Source organism: Tetrao urogallus (assembly GCF_951394365.1).
Source record: "Tetrao urogallus genome assembly, chromosome: 1".
NCBI lineage: Eukaryota > Metazoa > Chordata > Aves > Galliformes > Phasianidae > Tetrao > Tetrao urogallus.
Window position 1 is genome coordinate 15,961,964 of NC_136813.1, and position 26,518 is coordinate 15,988,481.

Below are 26,518 nucleotides of genomic sequence, written 5' to 3' on the forward strand. Positions count from 1 at the left end.
CTGGTGGCTGGCAGCAGTCAGTGTGTACTCACCGAGGGCAAACCATGCCCGTCCAACCCAACCACCTCTGCAATGGAATGGCTGGGGCTGAGGGTGAGGCTAAGAAGCACATGCCATTTACCTTGCATTTCATGGAATCATTAAGGTTGGAAAGACCGTTAAGATCATATACCCAACCCATCCCCTCCATGCCCACTAACCATGTCCCTCAGTGCCTCATCTCCACATTTCTTGAACACCTCAACTCCACCACCTCCCTGGGCAGCCTGTGCCAGTGCCTCACCACTCTGAGAAGAATTTTTTCCTCATATCCAACCTGAAGCTTCCCTGGCACAACTTGAGGTCCTCAGATTAGCAAAGACTTTACTAGCTAACATAATGGTCTTGTATCCAAGTTAGGATGTTATGGTCCGGGTGGTTAAAAATTTGTCCAGATGCTTGTTTGGTCTACGAGGCTGAGGTTGATGAGTCATCTCTACCTGGGGGCTGGTAACAAGCAGTCCCACAGGGACCTGGCTGAGGATGGGATGATGGCATGCTCTGTCAGTGAGTCTGCAGATGACACCAAACCCTGGGACCAGTTGGCATGTTCAGGGCATGCCATCCCAAGGGACCTAGGCAGGCTGGTGGTACCAGCTGGAACATCCTACAGAGTCCTGCATCTGGGTGTCAGAGAGTGACAAGAGTAGGCTGCTCCTTGGGAATGACAGCAATGGCATGGCATCCCTCCCTGATGCTCATCAGGCCTGGTAACTAGGGCAGGCTCCTTGTACGGACATCAATCTGTAGATCAAGACCAGGCCTGGTGAGGTGAACCAGAGTCAGACCCAGCCTTAGGACAGCTGCAGGGCCATGGAAACAGTGCTGGGCCAAGGCTGGGCCACATCAGCCTGCATAAAAATGGGGCCTGAGTTGGCTAGGCACGTGGCCAGGTACAGCAGGGCAGTGGGGAGCTGGAAATCGACATCCTACGGTGTCCCTGTGTCAGGGACTAATGGCCCTGGGTGGGCTTAAATGGGATCCTGATCTGTGGGCAGGGTGAGGAGAGGTCCAGAGAAAGGGTCAGAGCCTCCTGGTGCCTTGACTGTGATGAAGGTATGCTTGTGCTGGTACAGACTTGGAGTGACTGACCATAAACAGTTCTGAGGGAAAGGCCCTGGGGCCCCAGTGGGCAGTGAGTGGGGCATGGGCCAGTAGTCAGTCCTCGCAGCAGTAACAGCCAACAGCAGTGTGATGAGAGACTGAGGGAAGTGGTCATCCCCTCAACTCTGCACTTGCTGGGTGCTTCTGGATGCTGCAGCTACTTCTGGGCTCCCCAGTGCAAGAAATCAATTACTTGGATCAAATTCAAGTGAGACCACTGAGATGGTGGGGCTGGAGCTCCTGCCCTATGAGGAGAGGCTGGAGGAGGTAGGTAATTCAGCCTGGAGCAGGGACTTTTCTCTGGAAGGGTGCTTTCATAGGCTCTTCACAGCGGTGCAGGACAAGAGGATGAGAGACAACAAGCATAAACCAAATGAGATGTTTGACTGACCCAGATATAAGAAGCTTTTTCCCCACAGGGACACACTGGCTGAGGCTGCCCAGAAAGGCAGTACTGTCTCCATCCATGGAGGTTTCAAGCCTGAGCTGGACGTTGCCCTGAGCAGCATGGTCTGACCTCAAAGCTGAGCTTCTGTGAGCAGGAGACTGAGCCAGAGACCTGAACTCCATCCCAGCCTCAGCACTGCTGTGATGAAACCACGGGCTTTCTGACCCTTCCTTCCAGTGTCATGGATTTGTTGGTTAGTTCAGAGGTCTTCTGGCAATATGAGTGATGTAAAGGGAGTAGCAAGATAAAGACATAAACACAACTGTAGCACAGAAACTGTGTTTCCTTACGAAACCAGGCTGAGGGATGGTGTCACTGAGCTTGGGTACCACATGGGCTGGCTGTAGTAATTAAAGTTCACAGTCAGCAGTGAGTCTCACACACCATCACGCTGCACGTGGCAGGCAGTCTCCAGCAAGGTCTAATTCTGGCTGAAGTGTTTTTCACATGGATCTCATTGCCTTGTAAAAGTACTCATCAAACACCACTCTTGGCTCCACCTGGAGTATCGTCTCCTAAAGGTGAGCTACAGGCGTATGGCTCTCTAAGGCATTAACGTGTCTCCTGTAAAAATACTATTGCTGTTGGAAAAGAGTATACCAGAGACTCATCGAATGGCAGGAGACTAAAGGCAGTTGGTAACTGACAAGCTCATCAGCTGCTGAGTGCTGCAAGCCAGCACCACAGCAGGCAAAGATGTGCATCTCAGCAGCATCACATCCCGGTGTGTGTGATGCAGGGCCTGCCGCCTTCCAGCCATCTTGCCTACAGTGGTGTGACAGACCAATGGTTCACCCTTGTAAACCTCTGCAACTGGAACCAGCAGCAGTCTGCCAACAATAATAAAATCACAGAACAGCTTAGGTTGGGAGGGATTTTTAAGATCATTCAGCTCCAACTGCCCACCATTGGCAGGGCTGCCACTGATCAGATCAGGCTGCCCAGGGCCCTATCCAGCCTGGCCTTGAGGGCCTCCAGGGAGCATCTGCAACCTCTCAGCCTCTGCCAATGCCTCACTTCATTCTGAGTAAACAATATTTTCCTAATACTAACCTGAATTTCCCCTCGTAAGCTTAAAGTCATCTCCCCTTGTCCTGTCAGTGTTAAACTGCATAAAAAGTCTTTTCCCCTCCTGCCTATACACTCCCTTGAAGTATTGGAAGGCAGAAATGAGGTCTCCCTGGAGCCTTCTCCAGGCTGAAAAAGCTCAATTCCCTTAACCTTTCTTCACAGGAGAGGTGTTCCTCTTATCATCTCTGTGTCCTTCCTATGGACCTGCTCCAACGGCTCCACATTCCTTCTGTGCTGGGGGCCCTAGGCCTGGACACAGAATGGATAAACAGTCCATAGTGTTCCCAGTAAGTGAAAGAATAAACACAGTACCAATATATTCATTCCTTCGAACAAAATTTATTGCAAACAAGTTTGTTTAGATACGAAAATCCTATAAATTACGTGCATGTATAGAATATATACTTTTGCCAAAGAAAAAGCTTGGAAGAGTGAAGGTATCAAAATCTGGTTCTGCCAAACTGAATGGAACTAATGGCTACTCGAAGGATTTTTCTCCCTCTTCTCACATAACTGCTTTACAGAATACCACCATTTGGTGTCAATATTCAATTACAGCTCCTTGACAGGATGCATTATTGCACAACTGATTTATTACCAGAAGCCATTTTCTTTATTTACTTACAGTAAATTAAGCCACCTCATTTCCGGTACGTGAATAGCAAAGCAAATGAAAAAACATCTTTTATGCCAGCAAGGTGAGAACTTAATCCAACTTCTACTGAAGAAGTAGAAATATTTACAAATAAAAATGTTCTAAGCCATCCACTTCCAGTCAAGTAAAACTGTACAACTATTTACCTCTCTTGTAAAAATATATTTTATTATCCTTTAACTTACGTAGGTTGGTCTTCCCAGTTGTTAGATTAACATTTTGCAGAAATGTACAATCTGGCACTCAGCTGGCTTCACTGTCTTACTCTACAAGATCCTGAACACATAGAACCATTTACAGAAAAACATAAATCCTCCTTAGAATAGGACATTTGACAAGATTACAGTCACACAGTAGTTACTGCCTTCCAATACTGCATATGCCAGTATATGCTTACATTCTTCCAAGACAGACATACCATAGAGATAAATTCTGACTATAAATACACAGTTTATATTAGTCCATTTATGAATAATAAAAGACAAATTATCCCAGTATAAAGCAATAATACTTAGATACACATTTGAGTTAGAGACCCACTTCTTCAACGAAGTTTACATATAAAAAATAAGGATACCAGTTACTTTTAATAATATTTTCATCCTTTAGTTTCTTGTAGAGCATTAAGCAAGACAAGCACTGCTTGTTTATAATATATTATTTGAAAACATCAGGATATTGTCCTTCCAGTTACAAAAATATAATTAAGTCCTGCAGAAGTTTTATCGAATTAAAAAGTGTATCAAAAATACGGATCAGCACTTTAGACCACATGTGAAATTATTAAAGTAGTAACAAATGTAAAATTATTTAAAAATACTATTTGCTGGCTCAGCAAGCTGCTGATCAAAGCTCAGTGAGCATGGAATGGCCATGGGTGCTCTGTGGCTCTGAGCTATAACACCCCATCTGTCAGTGTGGCTGACCAACAGCCACAGGGAACCATCTGCAGCTTTTTGGTTCAAAGGACAGAAAGCACCACGGTGGCAGTGGGAACTGTGGGAAATTACCAGGAAAAGGTATTAATTGAGGAAAGGGTAAAGGGCATTTTTCACCCATTTTATTTACTTGGTGGGAAAACAAGGCCAGTGCATGCTGCACAGCAGTGGCACAGGCTCACCAGGCACAGCCCGGCTCAGAGCAGCCCCAAGGCATCTTCTGCATTCATTCTCCCAGTGCTAGAATAGCTTCAGATTCAAACCATCGGGTTTGTATGCGAAATAAACAGGGTCAACATCTTCTTACATTTTGCATGGTTCAAAGTGCCTGATCATTAATCCAAATTAATGTGTTCCTGAGTCAAAGGCAGAAGCCTGGCAATGCATCTGAACTGCAGCCAAAGCTGCGTCAGCTGTGCATCTCCCAGCATGCACATCTGAAAGGCATTTCCATGCTCACCTGTGTCAGCAGTTTCACAGTTTTCCAGCAGTGAAATTTGCTGTGAAGTTATTCACTTCTAGAGCATTTTGTGTGGGTGCTGGCAAGGTGGGATGGATCAGCACTATTACGTTTCGTCGGGTAAACAGGGAGAGCTGGAAAAATGCTTATCAGCAAAGTAACCTGTTGCCTTCCTCTGGAGACATGTGAGAAGATGTAGGTAAAGTATGAATTTGTCTATTTCAGTACTGTTCTACAGCAGCACTAGAACTGGCTCAAAGTATTTGTCACGTTTTTGCCTGCTCAGGAACTACCTCACCATCTATGTACCATGGGCAGTCATAGTTCTGATTCTTTATCTATCTCGTCCAGGTAATATTCATCATCTGTGGTGGTATCAGAGTCCGAGTCTGAGTAAGCAGCTGGGTCATCCTGATAGATGTCAGGCAGCTCCTGGGGCGACGAAGCAGCAGAGGATACCTTGCTTCCAGCAGAACTAGAGCTGAAAAGCTCTGTTCTGTTTATGGAAGGGGACTCTCCATCTCGGAAAGCACTTGGGTTGTTAAGAAGACAAGGTCTCCACAGTCGCCCTTCTGTGAGTGACCTCTTGATGTTTTCCAGGAAAGCCAATTGTTGTTCTTTGCCAAATATACCAAACTCAACAGAAGGATACATCAGATTCCTCGTACTGTGACACCGTTCCTCATCCAATGCCCAGTTTTCATTCTCATCACAGGACAACACCTCTGAGTAAGATTTACATCTCTTCCCATGTACACTGTCTTTTGGCAGAATATTGTTCCCAGAGGCAAACGTCTCGTGGGAATCTTGAGCACAAATACTCTCAGAAAAGTGACGCTCACGCTCATTTTTCGCACAAGCCTTGCGCAACAGTTGGCTATGCAAGTTTGCATTTCTTAAGCTGTTGGATTCAGAGGCATTCTGGTGTTCAGTAAGCCCTGCCTGAGAAGTCAAGTTCTGCTTTGGACTTATGTCAGCCTGCAAGCAATTATTTATAAATGTGTTTGAGTTTTTGTCAGTTAAAAGGGGCAAAGGAAGAGTGCAAGCACTGCTGCTAGCTCTTCTTTTCTCACCATCTGTTGGGTCCAGTGCAGTAGTGCTGGGTGAGATGGGCTGGCTTCTATTTTCTAACCTGAGATCAGGCGTTTGGGAATTCTTATTTCTTGTGGCTAACGCTTTATCTGGAGATTGGGTTGTAAGACTTGGCCTATCTTCCACTTTTGCTGTAGGTTTTTTGGAACTGATGGCCTCCTTCTGGGTGTAATAGCTTTTAAGAGACCTCCAATTTAAGTTGTTAACAAGTAAAGAAGGATCATTCACATTTTCACTCTTATTAATCTCAGCTGGTTTTGGTATTTGTGTACTCTTGTCAGACTCCGGACTGTCATTCTGATTTTTGGTTTCAGACTGCAGAAGTGACTGATGGCAATCTGCTGAAGTCAGTGAGTCAGGGGACATGCTCACCTCTAAACAAGTGGCATTTCCATCGTTCTGTGAAAAAATATTACTTATGTGCGGCTTGGGAGGTAAATTTTTACTTGAAAATTTTCGACTTGTTTTGCAAACAGCTGCCAGTTTATTTTTAATCGAAGGCCTGTTTTTCCTTTTTTCTATATCTTTGATTTTGTCTCTTGTGCAGTCAGAGAGAAGCTTGTTCTCATTTTCTACATTCTGTGTTAATTTTTGGTCTTGTGTAACCCGGAAGACTTTGTCTTTACTGTTAACATCCATGCTGCCCTTATTGTGCTTCCCTAATGCCTGCAAACCACTACAGTCTTTATCCATTTGAGTACTTTGCAACTTTTGCTCTTTTTTGATTTTAGGGTTCTTTAACTCACCTGTCTCTGCACTAATAGCTTCATCTGGCTGAAGCAGTGCATCAGCACTGGAAGCTGTACCAACCTCAAATGCTTTCTTCTGAGATTCTGAAGGCATTTTGCTACAAGAGCTCACATTGTTTGCGTTATTTCTTGAACTGCCAGCTCTTAACTGCAGTCTGCTGCTTCTGTGATTATACAGAGGAGTGGTTTGGTGTGGGAAATTTACTCCCTGTTTCACTTTGGTACTACCCCTGCCTTTGTCCTCCCCAGGCGGCAATGGCACATCAGCACACTCTGTGTGGATCCTTCCACGAGAGCCCTTCTCTCTCACATGGAGAAGCAAACTGTTCTGATTTTTATTCGTACTTACTGGAGCAGGCTGAGAGCAGTTTGCAGAGTTTCCCTTCTGTATGCTATTCTTACTTGTTGAAGCAGAATAAAAGCGATTCTCTGAAGGTCTGCCTGGTTTGGGAGGGGTTGGTAAAGTGGATTTTCGTGGTGTGGCTGTCTGAGAAATTTCCTTCTTTTCTTTTGGGTATGTTTCTGTATTTTGGTTCTTTGATGCATCAGAAAGGCTGTTACCCGAGTTAGCCACTACTGCAGTGGGTTGTGGAGCACCTAAAGAAACGTCTTTTGTTGCCACATCAGAAAGTACATGATCTGTTGAAAGATCTGTTGAACTGTCATTCCTATTATTTACCATGCTCACTGACTTGGAAGTACATACCTTCTTGGAGTCAGGAGATGAGTGGGAATTCTTTTCTTCATGGTGAACTACAGATTCTACATTCTGAGGTGTGACCGGAGCTGAAGGTGCTCGGTCAGAAGAGCAGGAAGGCACCTCTTTTTCCAAAGGACTGGGGAAAAAAACATCTGCTAAACTCACGTGACCTTCACTCTTCTTTTTTCGTATTCTTGGTGACTGAGAATTTTCACCGGGAAGAGACAAATCTGCATCCTCTGCATTATCCCTAAAGAGGTTACAAAATGTTTTGGAATGCCTCCGTGGCAACGTGTAATAAATTGAAACTAGCTCATGGTACTTGACATGATCTTCATCAACACTTACTGTAAACGTGCTTGTAGTTTTATATTTCTGCAAACAGTTTCCCCTTTCCTTACAATCTGAAAACACAGAGGATTCTCTTTTGCTTAGATGCTTACATCTGTCTGTCAGCTCAACTGGTGTGCTGCTGCTTGTCAAATCATCAGGACTTCTGGTTAAAGGACTGGGGTAATGTTTCTCCTTGTTACTTGCAGCAACATTTAACGGTGCTGACCTTAAGAAGGAATGTTTTGAATCTAAACAAGACACATCTCTTTGACTAGAACAGGGATATGCTCCACTTGGAGTTTCAGTCCTTAAACAATCATACATGCTTCTTCTGTTATCTCTAGGGAGAGAGATGGGTGTATCTGACATAATACTACCAGCAATGCTAGCTGATTTTCTTGGTAAAGTGTAATAAATAACAAGTGGATCAGAGGATTTGAGGCTGCTTCTCCTTGGGGAACCAGTGATGCTGCAGCTACTGGTATGTCTCAGCAAGCTGTCTTGCTTGTGAAGCCTTTCAGTACAAGGTGAACGATTCCCTGTTTTTCCATTTTCTTTTTCAAAGCAAAAATAATTTAAATTATGTTCAGGGGTCTTGGGATCTCCATCAAAACTACATGTAGAAGTACTTCCAGAATTTCCCTGTCGTGGAGAACTAGCGTTGAATAGTTCGCTACAGTTCTTAGTAACAAAAGTGCTTGTATTTTGTGGTGTTTCCTGTGGAGTCTTTTTGGTAACGCCCATTCCACTCACTTGAGCTGCTTTCCCAACTCCGTGATAAAGTGCTGGTGGCGAACTTTGTGAGGAACTGGATGAACGGTCAGGAGGCCAGGACAACAGGTTGTGACAGTTTGCTAGTTTTTCAGTGGATGGAGCAGAAGCAGCATTCAGCTGTGCAGGCTGTCCCACTGGGGCAGCTTGGCAAACAGCTTCTGCACTCTGATTATCCTGTTTGATGCTCCCTCTTCTTCTCACATACTGCAGATTATGTTCCCATTCTTTCTGGCTTGGAAGAAAAGATTCCCTTTTGTTCTTGTTAGCTGGCAAAGTACAGGGAGACTGACTGAATACGCTGTTGGGTGTGCAATTATTTTCCTTCATTTGTACATTTCTTTTATTGCTGTTCGTTGCAACCATTTTTGCAGTATCTGTTCTGGCACTGACTTGGGTTTGTCTCTTTGATCTCAGTGCATTAAAGAGAGATGCATCACTCTGCAACATAGCAAAAGCAGAGTTATTCGAGGGAAAACTCTGGGTATTGATGTAGGTTGTATCTGCTTGTTGAGAAACAGACTGTAAAGGCATGTCTTTGGTGTCCACTCCATCTGGCAGTTTCCTACGTTCAGCCTTTTCTAGTTGTGTAACACCTGCCTTAGTGCCTCTTTGGGTAATGACTGAATTCCTGTTCAGTCCTATAGGTTTTGTTTGGTCCTTCAAATTAGGTGAGACAGAGTCATCACTTCTGACAACAGAAGAAGAAACTACAGAGTTACAGCTTAGATGCGGCTGATGGCCTTCAGTGAATTCTGAAAAAGCTCTACTTGCACTTCTTGTTAATGTTTTAATATTCATATTTTCTGGAGAATACATGTGAAAATCATTCTGCAGGTGCTGGGAAGCAAACTTAGCATTTCTTGTGTATGCCAGCTGCTGGTCATTCAAATTAGCCATCATCACTTCAAATCTGGTATCAGGAGAAATAAACACATTATCATTGCAGTATTGAGGAATATCAGTCCAAGAAAGATAGCTCTCTGTCTTTCCATAAGGAGAATTCTTGTGGTTTGAATACAACGTGCCAGGAGAAGAAATATCTCTACAGTATGATCTAGAAATATTACTTTCTGATTGGTAGAATGTACAATTTTCCCAGTTATCAAAGGACAATGGAGAAGTGGCTTTGTCAGGGCAACTAATTCTACTGAAGCAATTACTGCTTGAAATAGATCTCCTGTAGTGGTGTTTTGAGTGGTAACAGGCATATTTCTCATTGTCTTGCAAAGAGCGAGGATATCTGCCATGGTCTGTAGCATGAAACTCCATCAGTGATTGGGTTCTAAACATCTTTTCTTGAGTTGATCTTTGCCCAGGAGAGTCTGGTGTATTGTTCCATACAATAGAAGACAAAGGAATTCTTTTTGGGTTTTGTCGACCAAACCTTGGTACAAAGCCATTGTTGTTCTCCCTTGCCAATGGACACTGCAAGCTTGATGCTGATAGCTGATCAGAAGATACTGATGATGGGCATCTCCGAAGGGAACATACCGAGTAACTTCTGCCAGCTGTACCCCTGTCCATGTAACTCTTGTGCCTAAATCCACTGTTCTGTGTTATGGAAGGAGGATACAAGCTACCTTCTGACGACCGCCCAAAAGAAACGGAAGGCAGCCTGCTGCTTCGCAGATGAGAATTTCCATCAGCTGGATCACTGTATTTAAAATCATCTTGAAAGGCTGTCTGCTGCCAGTTTATATATGCACTGTGCAATTTCCTTGGTCTGATGAGGATCTTGTGTTCATCTTTGGCTCTTATTGTTCTCAGTCCGTCTGGGAAAAATGTGCTGGGTATGTCACTCCAGTCATTTCTGAGTTGCCCTCGATTAGCAGTGTGCCTCTTCAAAGTGGGGAAGGCATCTTGATTGTACTGCACACTTGATGCACTGCTAGTAGAATCTGTCCTGTCCAAAGAATCTTGGGATTGCTCCTGGGCCAGCTGATTATCTAGATCACTAAGAACTGCACAAGAGAAGCAGATATTTGGTTTTGCTTTCTGCAATAATCTTCTGAGCATTTATGTTTAAAAAAAGGACTGTATAAAACTGGTTTAGAAAGGATTCAGCTTCAAAACATACAAAGCTGTTTCTAAACCATGCATTCTTCCACAGGACCTTTCAGTGGCCACTGATTAAGAACACAAGAAACTTAAAAAAAACCACTGCTTCTAATCTTAAAATCTCTAATCTCAAAACTGCTTTTGATGTAAATGTTAGGCTTTATGTTACTTAGAAGAAAACTAAAAAATTTAAAGTTCATCCTCACTAGCTAAATGTGTGTGTGGGCAAACTTCCCAAATCTAGTCTGTGTAAAAAGCCCTGAAAAGATTTCACAATGCTTGTCAGTAAACAGGGAGCCCTCCGTGTGATCAGAACATGCATTATGGTCTAAGTGGTGGGGAACACAAAATTCTGCAAGCCATGCGACAAGCCTATTCAGTAATCTTGCAAACCAATTTGGTAATTTGCTCAGTTAATCACGATATTCAGTCATGAGACTAACAAACAGCAACATATTTAAGTATTTCTTTTCTAAATAATTATGCATTTGCTGATTGTATTCTTTCTATATTTTAAAAGTACAGAAGACATATGACAGAACCAAATGGATTTGGCTGTTTTGTTACAGCATTTCTTAACCCAGTCAAATAAAAAGACTGACTGATCAGTCAATACAAATCTCTGCTAATCATATTGAATCACCAAGAAAGCACCGCCAGGAATGTATAGGTGGAATAAAAAGGAACTATTTTTTCCGTTTTTCTAAGTTTCTCTTCAGCACAGGAGAGAGAGGAGTCCCATAGAGCCAGTTTAGTACAAGAAAATAGAGAAGTTTTTCTTCAGGGAGTTATTACTGATAGGGAGTTACAGTTATGACTGATGCCCAGAGCAGTGATGGCTATGTGAGTTTCAGGAGAACCACTGTCCAGCACACAGTGTTCTCCTCTTCCAGCACTCCCAGCTCACCCACTGCTTCCTGATCACACATTAAGTCCCAGCTGTGAGCTCTTGTTGGAATTCTGGGTGACAGTATCCCTGTAAACTGGCTCTGATCCTGCCTCAGTTCTCAGCAGAAAGAAAAAGAACTAGCAAGAAATGATGATTCTGTGAGAGCTCCCAGAAAGGTAACTGAAAGCCTTAGTGCCTCTTGCTTCTGTGGCTTGAAGCATTAAGTGCAGAAATGCACACTCAACGGTTCATTATCAAAATCACACGTGCAGGAGACGGGGATAAAATTCTTCTCCCACAACTACATCTACATCTAAAGAAAGCAATAGGGGCTTCAGTCAGACTAAGCAGAGAGAAATATACACAATCAGACGTGATTTTTCTGAACTGATTCTGTACAGGATGACATACAGACTAAGAGGGAAAGGTGACCCATCTTAATGTTTATGTCAGAGCAGACAGACAAAGTCAGCAAAAAGTAGTCACTGCATTAGAAGTAATGAGCCATATCCTTGCAGCCTATGCTTTTGCAGAAAATCTCAGAAACTAGTTACCACAGTCACCTCTAGCAAGAATTATATTCTAATAAAGTTAGCACATTCACTCACCACTGAAAAACTCCTTCTCTAGCTGTTCATTCCACTCCTGGGTACTCTCTTCCATCACTTGATCTTGTTTTACATCAAAAGAATGACCACTTGTATCAGCTGACATTGGGGCATTACATGTTTCAGTCTGTGAAGAAGTGTAAGGCAATGTGATTTTAGTTCTAAGTGTAGGTTCAAATCCCCAGCATCCTGTCACATCACAAAGCACGTCACAAATCACAGAGGCCAGTAAATTCTTTGTGGATCCAAAATTCTTTTTAAGATATGCTATGTCATTAAAATATACAACTAGGGTTCTGTAAAATTGCATCCATTTTCAAGGCTCTTACTCATGCAGAACATTATCTCACCTGATCCTCATACTGTATTATGTTATGGATACACAAGTTATGAATAACTAGGGGTGCTGTTCACTTATTTTCTTCCACATGCATCCTTTCTGCATCTTTTCACTTACGACTTCCTAAGTGCTTTTTTTTGACCAACACATTTTAAAATTTGCAAGTTGATCTCCCTAAAGAGATTTAATTATTAATTACCACAGTCAATTTTCAGATTGCAGATATTCTCTTTCCACATCTGATCCATTACTCTGTTTAAGTACTACACCAAAACCATTTTGGAAGGCTGTGATAAACGACCTTAGAAGCAGGAAAAATGTTCCCCTGCTCCCCATGGGTCTGAGTCCAGCCTTTGTGCCAAGCTGGAGAGGTTCATGGCCCATCCACAGTTCTCTCAGCTCGTGTTCTCAGGTGAGAATAGTGCAGACAGCTGCTGAACTGCTGCTTTACTTTAGCTGAGGTCCTTCCCCATTTTTTTAATTAAACCCCTTACTACTTTTTAGCTCTCAATATTTGTAATATTTTAGCTGTAATAAACTGTTTATACAATAGTCAGGATTCTATGAATCTTTATGAGGTCTGTCTCCATCACATATTACTAAAGATTACCCCTTTGTTTTTGAAGTCTGAGAGAAGGGTGGTGGCTAATTTACCTCCTCTACACCTTTGATTATATACTGTACACATTTTTAGTCCCCTCTGTGGTTATACCATACAATTGAAGAGGAGGAAAGACATGTTAGTAATACAGGGCAATAAAGTAATTAAAATAACAAATATCATCCTTGGAGGAAATCTGTTTATTGCAACAGAGAACACGTAAATTATGTCACATATAAATTTGTTTTTTTTCATGCTTGAATTGAGATTGTGCTCATAACTTGGAACATTCAGTCAAAAGATAATTTCTTACTGTCAAAATTCACATTTACACATGAATTCCATGTGTGGAAATGGGGCAGGAGCAGGCTCTAGCTCAATGCCTACCCATGCCAGCAACTGTTTTCCACTACTGTGGAATGTACAAATGAAGAACTAAGTCAATAAACTATTTATTCAAAGTGAGTTTTGATATTTTGTACTTTGATTACATCTGGCAAAATATGTGAAGATTTTGGTCTGTGAACTTATTCTTGCAGTTGTTTCATCATTATGAGAGCTGAAGCCTGTGGTTTACTGGGTAAGTTCCATTTCATTGCCACCAACAGATTCATAACATGGTTTACTCAGTGTTTAAAACAAGAACTGGGAGAACACTACTTAAACAGTATTATCCCAACAGCCCAAACAAAGGGCATTAGTATTTGAAAAGCCTGGGATTTAAACACTGCTGAGAATAAAGTCAATCTGCTACTCACCATTGCCATTTCTTCCAGCTTTGGAGCTGTGCTCGCAGAGTCATCATATCTGTAAGCAGAAGGATTTAAACGTTGGCTTGGGAAAGAAACATGGTATCATTTTACCTGGTAGTAAATAAGCAGCAGTTTCCCTTTAACAACTACCAAGAGGACTTGGTAAAAAAAGACTGCTTCAAGAAGAACCCACCCCCTGCCAAAAAATCCTGCTGACAAAAAAAGGCTGAGGAAATTCACCATTTGGTTCGGCCTTGTCAGTTTGCAAATGTTCTGGTTGTGAGGCCAAGAATGAACTCAACCTGCTGACAGCTCAGTGCTTCCAACAGCCGCAGTCATGGTTCACATCCAGCATTACAATGGGATACTGCTACTTCTCCAAACAACAGTAAGGTAGTGGGAACCATGAGCAGCTGGAGTTGACTAAATGTAAATAGGTAACTGGTTTGTATCTGAATTTCTACTGTTTTTTCTCTTCCATATTTCTCCACATAATGAATCACAGAATCATAATGGTTGGAAGAATCCTCTGGGGATCACCAGGTCCAGCTCACCACCCCATCAGCTCTGCCCTGCCAAGGGGGGCACACAGCAGCACATAGGTTTTGGTGCGAACTTGGAACTTGCTCATCCAGAACAGCCCTCATATATCCATTTTAAACATGCTCTCTGAGGACGATGAGGGAACTGACTGCTCCACGCACCGTGCGGATGGCAGAGCTCACCCAGCAGCACTCATTGCACACTGTGAGCATGCAGCTCTGCAGGCGTACCAGCAGGGAAAGAACCAAAGAAACAAGAACACTTGACCTCACCGAGTCCATTCTGGTCTTCGAATCCTTGCTTTATGAACAAACACACCCAGACCCTTCAAAAGCCCCAAGGGAAATGGGGCACAGCTTCTGCTCGCTGCCCGCCCTTCCTGGTTGCAGAAACTTTTTTCCCAGGAAGTTCTCGAGAGAAAGTGAAGGAGGGACAGAAGATTCTGCTCATTCCTGTTTGCCTCAAAGCCTTTCTGAACAGCCTTGTTCTTAGGCTTTTAAAACCTCCTCGTGCTCGGGCAGACTGTTTTATTGTGCCTCGGCAGCAAGTAGGAACCGGCTCGTTGGCAGGCTCGCTGCGGCCAAGCCTTCCTCCCCAAGTGCTTTGTCATTTGTTTGCAATGTGCTTGCGGGCAGGGAAGAACAGTTGAAAGGTGTAATTTGTTTTTGCTTCTGTAATTGTGAACTTTAAAACCAAGATTCCTCTCTGCCGTGGGGTTCAACTGAAACCAATGGAAACAAGGCCGGTGATCTCAGAGGGCTTTGGACCAGGCAATCCCAATCTGACAGTCCTCCTTTTTTCTGGAACCCTGAATGTGAACAGCCATTCGTTCAGTGGGGGACCTCTCCCTGTGAATTTACAGAATCAGGACTCAGAGGTGTATGTAACTCTTCCTTTAAAGCAAAATGATGTCAAATATGTTTTAATTCTTCTACCACAAACATGAACTAAACATATTCCAGAATTTTTACAATGATTTCCTGCAGAGCAAGCTCAGTGAAAACCTCTGTCTTAGCAACTCACCTTCATTTTAATTCCACGCGTAACAAAAATGTAGAAGCTTGGCCAGCAGCTCCCTCCTTCAGCTTTGCCATGCAGAGCTGCTCCCTGCTCACTGCCCTCCCATGCACCGGGCACAAAGCGACTGCTCAGTGCATGGAAGCTCACAGGAAGCAGGCCCTTCAGTGAGAACCCTCTGCTGCCAGTCTAGGCAAAAACCCAATTGTCATGTGCACCTCTGGCACTATTCTAAACGCTCCACGTCTTTGTTGTCACTGTTCCTTGAGAAATAACTGGCAGTGCATCCTGCCTTGTGCTCCTCCCCGCCAAGCAACACAGACAAGATGATTTTAATCTCTTCCCCATGTCAATCTCTCCACCTCCTAACCTGCCTCTTCTTTTTTTCTTAGCTTTCAGCCTTTCAAAAATTAGAGTTCTGTTTTCTTCCAGAGAATCGCTGTTTAATTTTAGGAATAGGTAATTCAGTTTCTCTCCTGGTTAAGGCTATTAAGCAATGTTTACATTATTTCTCACACGCACATGCACACACACACTTGTAAACGTTATTCACAATCAGAAAAGGAGTTAAATTCTGCTCAAAAATATTTGTTATCAAAGACCCAACTTCTTACTTTGGAAAAGCAGTTGTTTGTTAAACAATTTCACTTACATACATGTATATACATCTACATGTTATTGTAACAGAACGTAAGACTAAATGCAGGACTGTAAACTACCACTACTGATAACAGTAATATAAACCCATGAATTGAAATCTGCTGCAAATTGCTGTTTTCACTGCAGCACCTGTCTTCCCCAGGCCATGTCCAAGTTAACAATGCCAGACTGTAATCCATTTTCTTCTGCACTCTTCTCATCAGCGTTACCTGAGAAGCCAGCCAAGCAACACACACGTAACTCCAATTTGTTGAAAACACAATTAAATAGCATTTCTTTTCCAGCATCATTAGCACGTAATAGAAGAAAGCAAGAATGAATTCAAGAACACTGAGCACCCTTGAACCAAATACGATCAAATATTTTGCACCTTCAAACTACAGCTACAAACCTTTCATTAGCATCTTCTGTATCTCCACATAAGCACAGTCATTTCTGCAGCATCCATAACCATTTTCAGACCAAAACACCACCACGGCTGATGACACTGTCTCTCTGACACAAAAAGGACCCTCCCAATGGCACTAAGCTTGCTCAAGCCTCTGCCAGGCAGACTTCTCCACAGGACTGGCACTGCTGCCTGCTGCTGTATTTCTCTGACTCCCTGGAATAACTCTACCTGGCGAGAGGCAGATTATTTCAGCACACTGCCTATGCATCAAGCAAACCACATGCCACGGCAACACCTAGAAGAGGGTGGGGGAAGTTTTCGACAGAGAGGCGTGGCTTGAAAATGTGGCAATCGGCTCAGCTACACGTCAGGACTGACTTGTTTATTTTTCAAGCTGTGTGCTGCAAGAAACCAAAGGCATCCGAATCTAAGATAGGATAGATTTTCTGCAGAATAGTGAGATAAGTATATATTAGGGGAGATGATGCAATGAGCGGGCATGACTTATATTTTTAAGAAACCATTCCAGTACTTAGCTCCAGCCTAACCCTTTTGCATCAGCACACTGGCATGAAGAGCTCCAGCTCTCTGAGCCAGGAGCCTGCTGGCACGGCAGGAGGGACTGTGGGCACCTGCAGCCTTGCGCCACGTCCCGGCACACGGGGCGGTCCCTGCCAGGGAAGGAGGAAGGAGCAGGTGACGTGTACAGGTGTCTGCTATAAAACTCTACAAATGTTTTGCGTTTTTTTTTCCTATGCTGTGTTGCTATGTAGAACTGCTACCAGTAAACATCCACAAAGCTAACCTTGTTGCCTTTACTCGACCTTTCTTTACTTGCTTTGATCCCACAATGGCATGCAGCTGTGCTGCAAAGTCTGTGCATCCCACTGATCAACATTTCCTGATGCTCTCCTTCCTTGTTTGCCAGAGCAGTTCCTCGTCCTAGTGCTGTACCACCCAGGGACCAGTCCAACACCTTCAAACAGTGACAGTCAGCTCTTGGTGCCAAAGATCTCACAGCTTCATACTTGGATATGAAAGCACTGCACGAAGTCTGTTCACCCATCTGTCCCAGTCCTGAGCTCAAATTAACCAAGATGTACACAAAAAGAGTAATATTTCATTCGGCTCACGGTGGCACCTGGAGAAAGGGACCACAAAATAAGGAGAAAACAGTCTAACAAGTTTGAGCGTAGCCCCCATATCCTTTAAGCAGTGGCTTTAGTCCTGTGGATGTGAGGGGGAAGGATGCTTCTCCCAACCCTGCAGCATCAGCACTTGCCAATGTGCCGGTCCTCAGTCCAACTCCAGTTGAAACTAAAGCCCTGATGAAGCACCAGAGACAAAAGAACCAGGAGCTGCCCTATTTGTCTGAATGGAGTTCCAGGCACAGCTTTAAGCTGCCTCTGGGCCAGAAAAGTGGGAACTGCTGCAGCAGGGCTGCCTCCGGCCCATACTCTCTGCACAGTCTGGGAAAGTGATCTTCCCTGTGATGCCACTGCCAGAGGGGACCAGGTCCCTGTCACCATACACCTTGTCCTGCAGAGGAATTAAACAGAACGCAGACATTACATCCAGGGGCTGCAATACACCCAGAACCTCTATGTAAAGTCTGAACAAAGACTTTAGCTATTACTTGCCACTTAATCCTTATTCTTCCAACACATAGCAGACAATCCCTCATTACATGACCAACTAACACATCAGCCTTCCTGCAGGAGACAGGAGAATTACTTTTAACCAAGCTTTCTAAGCAAAACACAATTCACATACTTTTAAAACTTTTAGTATGTTTTTATTGTAGCTCACCGTGGTTGCTTCTGAGTCTGGGTTTTCCTTGATTTCCTGAAGGAGAAAAGCCAAGCAAAAGGTGATCTGAACCCCAGGAAGGAACTGGACGTGTTCTTCTGTGCTTGAGGATTTGTGCAGGACGACATTTTGAATTCTTTATGATCTAAAAAATATTATGAAAATTAGAGTGGTTTCAAATTCTTCTTATAAACAGTACTGAAATGCAGACTAAAAGTTAGGTTTTCACGATTTTCTTTTGCTTGTCTCTCATACTAGAAAAATCCAATGTTACTGACATTTATGTATGGGACATATACTGGTTTCTAATGACTAACCAGAAGGCTAAAGGAAAGATAAGCAGGTCTAAAGTTTCAAAAAGTACTGTTGTTTCTGGGTGATATGTGTGAGACAAATGAGGCCGATTTTCAGTAAGCAAACAGCATTCAACCACTTGAAAAGCAGAAATATTTTAAAATAAAGGCAAATGAGACATTTGAAAATGGAGGCACCCACAATCATTAGTCACTTTCCTTTCACTTGTGTAAGAAATTCTAGAGCCCTGAAATGAATTAATGGACTGGAATGTAACTACTTAAGGGGAATTCAGTATTGTGTATTAAACACTTCCTTCTCATGGGATTCCCTGGGCCACTCCAAGGCTCTGGAGTGTGTATTTTCTGCTGTGAATCGCCCATTAGAAACTGCTTTTAAATGCAAAATATCATAGATATTTTTCTGAAGATCTGGTTTCCTCAGAAAGGTTACAGCCTGATTTCTTAAATTGCAGCAAGCCACTGCTGATAAACCCAGTGTGCCTGGAAGAGCCATCCACGGCAAGGAGAGAAGTACCACTCACAGGTTAGGGAAAGAAACCACAGCGTCTGCTGCTGAAATGTATCACAAGAATCTGAAGGACATAAGGAAATAAAGCACTGCATCTCTTTTTTTGCCATTTAAAACATCCTGTCTTTCAGAAAATACAACAGCCTGAAAATGGCTTATCCAATGAACACAGGAGAAAGCAAAAACATAAACGGGAGCAAAGTGTCACCAATAGAAACAGCAAGAGGCAGTGTTTTGGACTTAGTTCAAAATGAAGCAAATAATGCATGCCATGTGCCATGTGACTTAAATCCTGTGTGTAAGCTTTCACTTCAGTGACAATCACTGTGTATGCTGGGGATTCCTTTGCCCCTTCAGAGCCTAACCCTGTGGCATTGCTGGACTGAAAAATGACATCAGGAGAGTCCTACCAGCATTCTGCCACATGCAGAATGGTCTAGGGATGTAGGCAGAGCAAGACTGCAGGTAGCAGAACCTACTGTTAAACTGATAAGGATGCAAATACCAGAGAATCCTTTGAGGCACACAGCCCCTTCTTCAGGTCTGAAATAGAAACAGCAGCTTTCAAAGTCAAAGATCAGGGGAGAACAATCAGGCACAGCTTGGTTAGCCAATGCAGCAATCAGACCACCTCTGAAAGAGAAAACCAGATAGATGTGGTCTAAGAGAGATGCCGAGAGCTCGACAGGCAGGAAAGAAGAGAGGTCTGTCCTGCGGAAGGCTGTAGTTTCAGCAAAATGTTGAGAACTTCACCTTTCATTTGAAATACTTCTCTCCATATGATTCTGCTTCTACTTGCTATGAGGTTTAGTGCAGAATGTGCAAAAAGGTGAACGCATTGAAAGCATACATTATGCATGAAAACCATCTAGAGGGAAGATGAAAAAGATGGTACAGATGCCATGATTGGTAAAGATACCATGAGTTTTGTGCATGTCCGTTTTGGATGGGCAACAGCAGTCGTGAAATGAGATCTCTGGCTCTTCCTTCTCAGTCAGGCCAGCTGTCCAGGCTGTTCCACCCATCCTGGTAACCAGCACGGCATGCCCTGAGCCCAGTGATACCAGAAAAGTCCCTGCCAGTACAGCCACACCTCCCAACCCAGTCCAGATTACCTACTTCCACATGTCATTTAGGTGTTTCTGATTTCCTTAAGAAAACCAGGGAAGGCTGAAACAGATTTTGTATGAAGCAAATATTACTACTTCAACTGGGAAACCACCACTAAATTTATTGTAATAACAGCAACACTGGGATGAGAGTATCAGGGATTTTCTTTTATGACTCACATCTCTACCTTAGATTCTCTAAGAATCTGCTTACAAAAACATTCATTTTGAAAGATGTGTTTTTGGCAAAACTTTGATGGGAGAAGAAACTCAGTACAACGTCAGAAACTCCTTAACTACTAAATTCTGAAATGCTGAAGACATTATTTTGGTGCCCATTATGATATAGATAAGGAACTGGGAAAATGCAGCTTACTGCTCTTTTTGCTGTTCCTTAGCTGATGCTCTAGTGGTGGTTTTAGCATTGTATTGACATCAATGTTATTCTGGAATTTTTTTCTTTGTATTTCTTCAAACCATTCTCCAGTCACTCCTTGCAGCCCTGCTTCAGATTTCTTTTTCTCCAGGAGTTTTCTAGAAAGGGAAAACAAAATAAAAAATTTCTTTTAAACCTGCTTTAGACATTGCAGACACATGATTAAGAATTCTTCCCATGGTTCATTTCTGTACTTGCAGCATATTTCTCCCTATAACATGTCTGAAAAGAGACACCGAGTGACATGATGCATTCACAGCAACCACATGGAAGACTTCAGTGGGACTAGAATGCTCCTGCTTACCAATCAGACTGTGACTGGCTAAACTGGACTGCTCATATGCCTGCATTATTCTCTGCCTCCAAGTGCATCCTTCTTCCTTGTAAAACGGGGTAATAATTCATAAGCATTATAAAACTAATTGAAAGTAAGATTAGGTCCAGGCAATAATTGAATTAAAATGAATAATACTGTAACAAAGCAACTCTTATAACATTTATTCAGTCATTTAAGCAAAAGCATTAAGGACATAATTCTGATTTTCCTGAGCAAACTCGATGAGGCCCTGGCAGTGGGTGCCTACACGTACTTTTTCTGTAAAGGAGAACAGCAAATACTAAGTTCAGCTAATAGGTATTCATGCAACATGTCCAACGAGTTAGTCACATTTTCCCCTTCCCGTGCTGCACTGTGACTCTGCCTGTGTTGTATATGCATGCAAGCAGCTAATGATGGCTGTGGATGCTGTACAAACAGACAGGAGAAGAAGCTACACACACGTGGCTACAAACGAAGAAGCTGTTTAGGAGCAGGCTCAGTTTTTATACCAGGAGATCACAGGACTGCACTGCTTATCTGGACATAAAAGAATAACGCACACTTGCAAAGAAATCTGGATAGTGCAACTTGCTTGTTTTCAAACAGCATTACACAAGTGCCTGAAGTACAAATGCAAATGTGGCAAATCCACACCCAATGTTTTCTGATGGCAGCAGGGCAGAACATTGTGCACAGCCTGAAGATGTAACGCCAATGTTCTACCACGGTGCTCATGTCAATCCTCCACCTTAACCTGTGGTAAAACCCATGTCCAGGAACATGCATTATCCAGTTATCAATTTACATAAAAACCCTCCTTCTCTCTCGGAGACAACACTGCTTCATGAAACAAACTGAAAATTAAAGGTCTCGCCTGGAAACGGATGTGCATCCATCTGGAGCTGATACAGAGCTCTGTCCATTCCAGCACCTACTGCTCATCCGTTGGCCTCTGAAGGATTGGAGGGCAGGACAGAGACATTTTTGCTAAGTGAGTATTTCCCCTGAAGAAGACCAACAGGCACAGGCACAAGTGCTTGACATTTCAAATAAATTTATTACAAAGGCAAAGATGTTAATCATCACCGACACTGCTGCACTGTGGGAATGATTCAGCGCGGTGAACGCCATCTGCAGCATGGAAAACAGCTCGCACTAATAGGAACCAGGAGGAGGAGATGAACAAAGTGCTCTCCCGTGCCAACTGCATGACATCACCCACGCAGCCTTAGCAGAGGGGATCTGGGACCTGAGGAGTAGCAGAAACGCTCGGAGCCAGGCATGAGGTATGCAGGGAGCGGCCGCAGCCGGAGCAAGCGCCTGGAGAGCGTGTGGGGCTGGTCTGCTGAGGTCCCAAAGGTGGAGACCATCTCCTACATCCAACCCCTCCTACAGCTCTTTACAGCAGCCAGAACTCACTGTTCCCCTTTCCAAGAGAAGAGGCTACAAAATGATGCACAGAAATGCGTCTCTGTGCAGGCAGAAGGGTGACACGGCGCTTGGCAGTGACACCTGACGGCAGCAGCCCCGAGTGCACCCAGCTCCCTGCATCAGCCTCCTTCCCATGCCATTGTCCCAGGAGAGCTCTCCAGCTCTTACATCATTTCTATAGGTACCCATTCCAGATGGAAGGAAAAACATCAAAAAACTCACTTACTCTAGCATCCATCATATCAGGCACTGAATGAATGTGCCTACCACCAAAAAATATAATAGATGTTCTGCACAAAGTCTGCCATTAACATTTAAATTCTGTAAAGTCTTTACTGGCACAGGTTTGGCACTGTCTGTATTCATCACCTGTCATGAAATAAACCCTTGAAATTGCCTGTGCACGGTATTTACACACAGATGCACACCCACATATGGAACCCTATATATATATATATATATACAGTTATGAGAGTACAGAATAGTATTAGTGTATGTGTAATTGGAGTATCGTGCGACTATTAAACACTTCTCGTTTGCACTGACTCCCAGCCAAACCGCACCATTGCACCCTGTACCTGCTCTGCCAGGTCTGCACGCCCCTTGTGGCCACGAACTACCAGGGAAGCCCGTCTGGAGGAACAATTACAGCAGGAGATGGTATCTGCAGTCAAAATTGCAATGAACTTGCCTGTGAGCCAGTGCTATTGTTACTCGGATTGCACATTACATACTGAGACACTGTGCCACAGGAGTGCCAGAACACCTAAGCGCCCTCTGCATCAAATGCATTAACCTTGCTTTCCTGTCTGCTCCTTCCTTCTGTCCGTCCTTCCCCTCCTTTCACACAGAACCACTTCCTCCTGGTAGAGGGCAGCCTGCAGGGCCAGCAGCACCACCGGAAAGCTGCCACAGGGATTAAAGGCAGCTCCCATCCCAGGTGACATCCAGAAGCCCGTGCCACAAACCACAGCAGGCAGCAATCCAACATGAGCTCAGCGGCTGCACCTCTCTAACTTTTCCCATCAATGAGCCTACGCAACATCTGAACCAATGAGACACTCGAGAGCAATTGCTCCACAGTGTTTTTCAAAACATCTCTTCATTCTTGGCTTAAGTGTGTCCCAGTGTTTCTTATGCAGACTTCTCCAGAGAAAAGTTAACCTACATGGGTGCATGCATCAGCCTTCCATGTGCGTTATCATGAACGCTGTCAAACGAGCTGCAGCCGTCCTGCCACTTCCTGTTAGGATAATAAGTTGCTGTCATTGCTGCTGTAAGAGGAAAGGTTTGTTTCTCTACCATCCTCATGCTGGACGTTGAGTAAAAGCCAAATGGGTAAGGCAGTGAAACTGGACTGCCAAATAGGACATTTGGGGACATTTCTGCTGTTTGCAGTGGCAATTCAATCCCACTTTTGCCAAAGCAGAAGTTGTTGGTTTGAGCAGAAGCAGGATTTGTCCCCAGCGACTCTTCCCAGACACTCCAGGAGAGGGCAAAGCTGAGGCAGTCACCAAGCAGCAGAACCACATGCACTGGATTGCCAAAGCTCCAAGGTTTGTTCCCCAGATCCGAGTCCTCAGTCTGGGAAGACAGAGCTGAAAGGGCTGCACTTAAAACCAGGGCCAAAAGGATGAGCTAGCAATACAGCAGGACAGCTTATCTGCAAACCAGTCACCTAAATAAACTCGAGTCTTTATTTATATTCTTCACTTTGCCAGTGAGAAAAAGCTAAGTTGTAAAGAACAGGGCCAGAAGCAGCAGCTACCTCACAGCGTTTTGCTTCAACTTCCCACCTTCCCACTGGTGTAGGCATTAAATCCACATGGCTGAGCTCACATCTTTACCATTTATATTCCCAGTCAAAGTTCTAGACAGCTAAGGCTGTTATCACAGCCCTGGATAGCTCTAAAATGGATATGCAAGAATATTTTCTTATTTACAGCTCCTTTTAATGTCCTAAAAATATCATCTGAAGGCATACCTTAAACCTGTCCTCTTATTTAAAAAATAAAAATAAAAGAGAAAGAAGTATTACCGACAACATCAAAGACTACCAGAGCTGAAATAACTACAAGAAACAAAACAATTATCCACCATTTCACATATCATAGCAAAGAACTCCAACATTCTGTTTCCAAGGTGCCAAAGAAGCTTCAGTATCAGGTTAATCCTGCCAGGAAGAGAAATAAGCACAGAGAGCCCAGATGTTCTTTCCTAATGCGTCACACAGACACTAGGCCTATTCTCTAAGGCAGACTTCTTTCTCTGTAGCCTGTGCATTTTTTTTACTCTCATCAAAGCAACCTTTTGTTTGTTTTTCTTTCTTACTGCTATTTGGCTAATGGCTGTGAAGCAAATAGTCACTGTTATTATATGTAAAAGAAGTACATGAATCAGAGAGGAAAACTGACTCCAATGTTTTGGTTGCACACATGACAAGACGGTGGAGAAAGATCTAACTGAAGAGCCACTTGTTCTTTCCAGTGCCCTTTATGTGTGCAGAATTAAGCACTCCTGGAAAAATCAAGGCCTTCTCTGTTTGGATTAACAGAATGCTACTGGCAATAACTGGCAATAATGCCTGAATTTAACTCAGGCTGATGCAAATCAACCAGTTAGGTTGTATTTTCTCTTCCCACAAATACTTGCTTTCTTCATACTTTTCATTTTCATTACTGCTGCTGCTGTTGCTTACTATGCATTGGTTTTACAACCTATTAACACACTAAGTTGCCTTCAAAAGTCATATTTGTCCGAGCTTCCGACCAATAAAACTAAACATAAGGAAGGGCAATGAGTAGTAGCCACAACAAGGAAGATCGAAGAGTGCCCCGGTTCAGCACTTTGCCCAACCGTAACCCAAATACCACCAAATGCAATGGACCGACTTTCACCGCCTTCAGCAGATGCTGGGGAGTCACCTAGTGGTGACATTGCAGGATGGAGAGGAGGAACTGCACATACCGAGCAAGGTTCACCTTAAGGACAGGGGAAAGCTTTCACAGCCCGGCACTGAACTATGCAAGTATGTTCTCAATCCCACTTAGGCTGATGGCAGTTTATAATTATCCTTAAATATTTAGATGCTGAAAATGTGCAATACCAAGTGAAGGAAGTGGGGAGAGAGTAAAAAGGGAATTTATCTTTGTAGTTTTTCCTCCCAGGCTGTGCATTTTATGAGGAAGAAGTCCCATAGCCACAAACATACCACTTGGATACCCACCCTCTATAGTACCTTTTCAAGCTGCAAGTAGGGTTAGCTAAGCAGATAGATGCAAACAGCAGATGTCATTTTGTACCCAGAGCAATTCATTGACAACGGACACCAGAGCCATACATTATATCTGGTTACATGTGCCATGGATGCAGACAGGGCATACATGTGTTAAAGGCAGGGCACTTTTTGTGCCCTTACTAAAGCCCCACCCTGTTTGCTCATGGGACAATCCTTCTACTCCCACCTCTCTCCTACTTATTAAAAAGCAGAAAAATATAAAACGTGACGCAGGAATTTTCTTTAATACATAAACATGTTTGTAAAATACCTGTGACACTTCACAAAGTTTCAGAACTCTCAGAGGGAAGGAATAGTCAGCAGCACTGATTACACTCAACCCACAAAGACAGGGAGGCTATTAGCAAGCACAGTCATTACCATCACACTCTTCCTGTGTGCTGAATACTTCTTTCCACTCTGCAATTCACAATGTCTTTTGTGTGGTCATTTTTTTTAACTCAAGCCACGCTGTACATGGGCTAGAAGTTCTGCTTTCTTTCCCAAAGTGCTGATTTATTACATGAAACTACACACAATGAATATACTGCAGACTTCTTTTCTAGCTGCTGTTCTCCTTCACCAAATCCAATGCTCCGTTTCCACCTCCAGCTTCCGTCCCCAGGGCAAGAACACAGAATGGCACCTTTAAAGAAAAAAAAAAAAAAAAAAAACCCAACAAAAAAAAACCACCCACAAAACCTTTACAGGTGCTGCAGTTACAGGGTTACGTCTGTTCCCCTGCTCACCACAAACCTTCTCTCTGCTCTGGCAGCTCAGGAATCAGAAGATCTCAACTAACACTCTAAAATCAGGAGCTCAATGACTGTCTTCATAACATGAAGCTTCTAAAGCACAGAGCACTGCTAATTGAGATCACGGGAGCTGAGGGTGTAACAAACTGTAACAAAGCTTCAAACATTGCTTTTAACAATAAACCATTATTTCAGCAGCTGCCCCAGGTTCATAGTGAAAATATTACTTCAGCCCTATTGGAACAAACAGAAAAGGCTGTAAGTATATGTATTTTCATTGAGTATATAAATACTTAGAATATAAAAGCTTTCAGTCCTTTAGGCAGCTGGTCAAC

General features: G+C 43.4%; 1 protein-coding gene across 1 annotated transcript in view; it reads right to left on the reverse strand.

Annotated features, from left to right (window-relative positions):
• Nucleotides 1-5,033: 5,033 nt before the first annotated feature.
• Nucleotides 5,034-26,518, reverse strand: part of EXPH5 (exophilin 5) — a gene marked incomplete at both ends in the record, with an annotated part of 31,700 nt that continues 10,215 nt past the window's right edge. Inside the window, 5 exons of the mRNA XM_079548865.1 lie at nucleotides 5,034-10,324; nucleotides 11,919-12,045; nucleotides 13,618-13,666; nucleotides 18,032-18,176; nucleotides 20,342-20,499. Coding sequence (XP_079404991.1) covers nucleotides 5,034-10,324; nucleotides 11,919-12,045; nucleotides 13,618-13,666; nucleotides 18,032-18,176; nucleotides 20,342-20,499 — 5,770 coding nt within the window. The remainder of the gene's footprint in view (nucleotides 10,325-11,918; nucleotides 12,046-13,617; nucleotides 13,667-18,031; nucleotides 18,177-20,341; nucleotides 20,500-26,518) is intronic.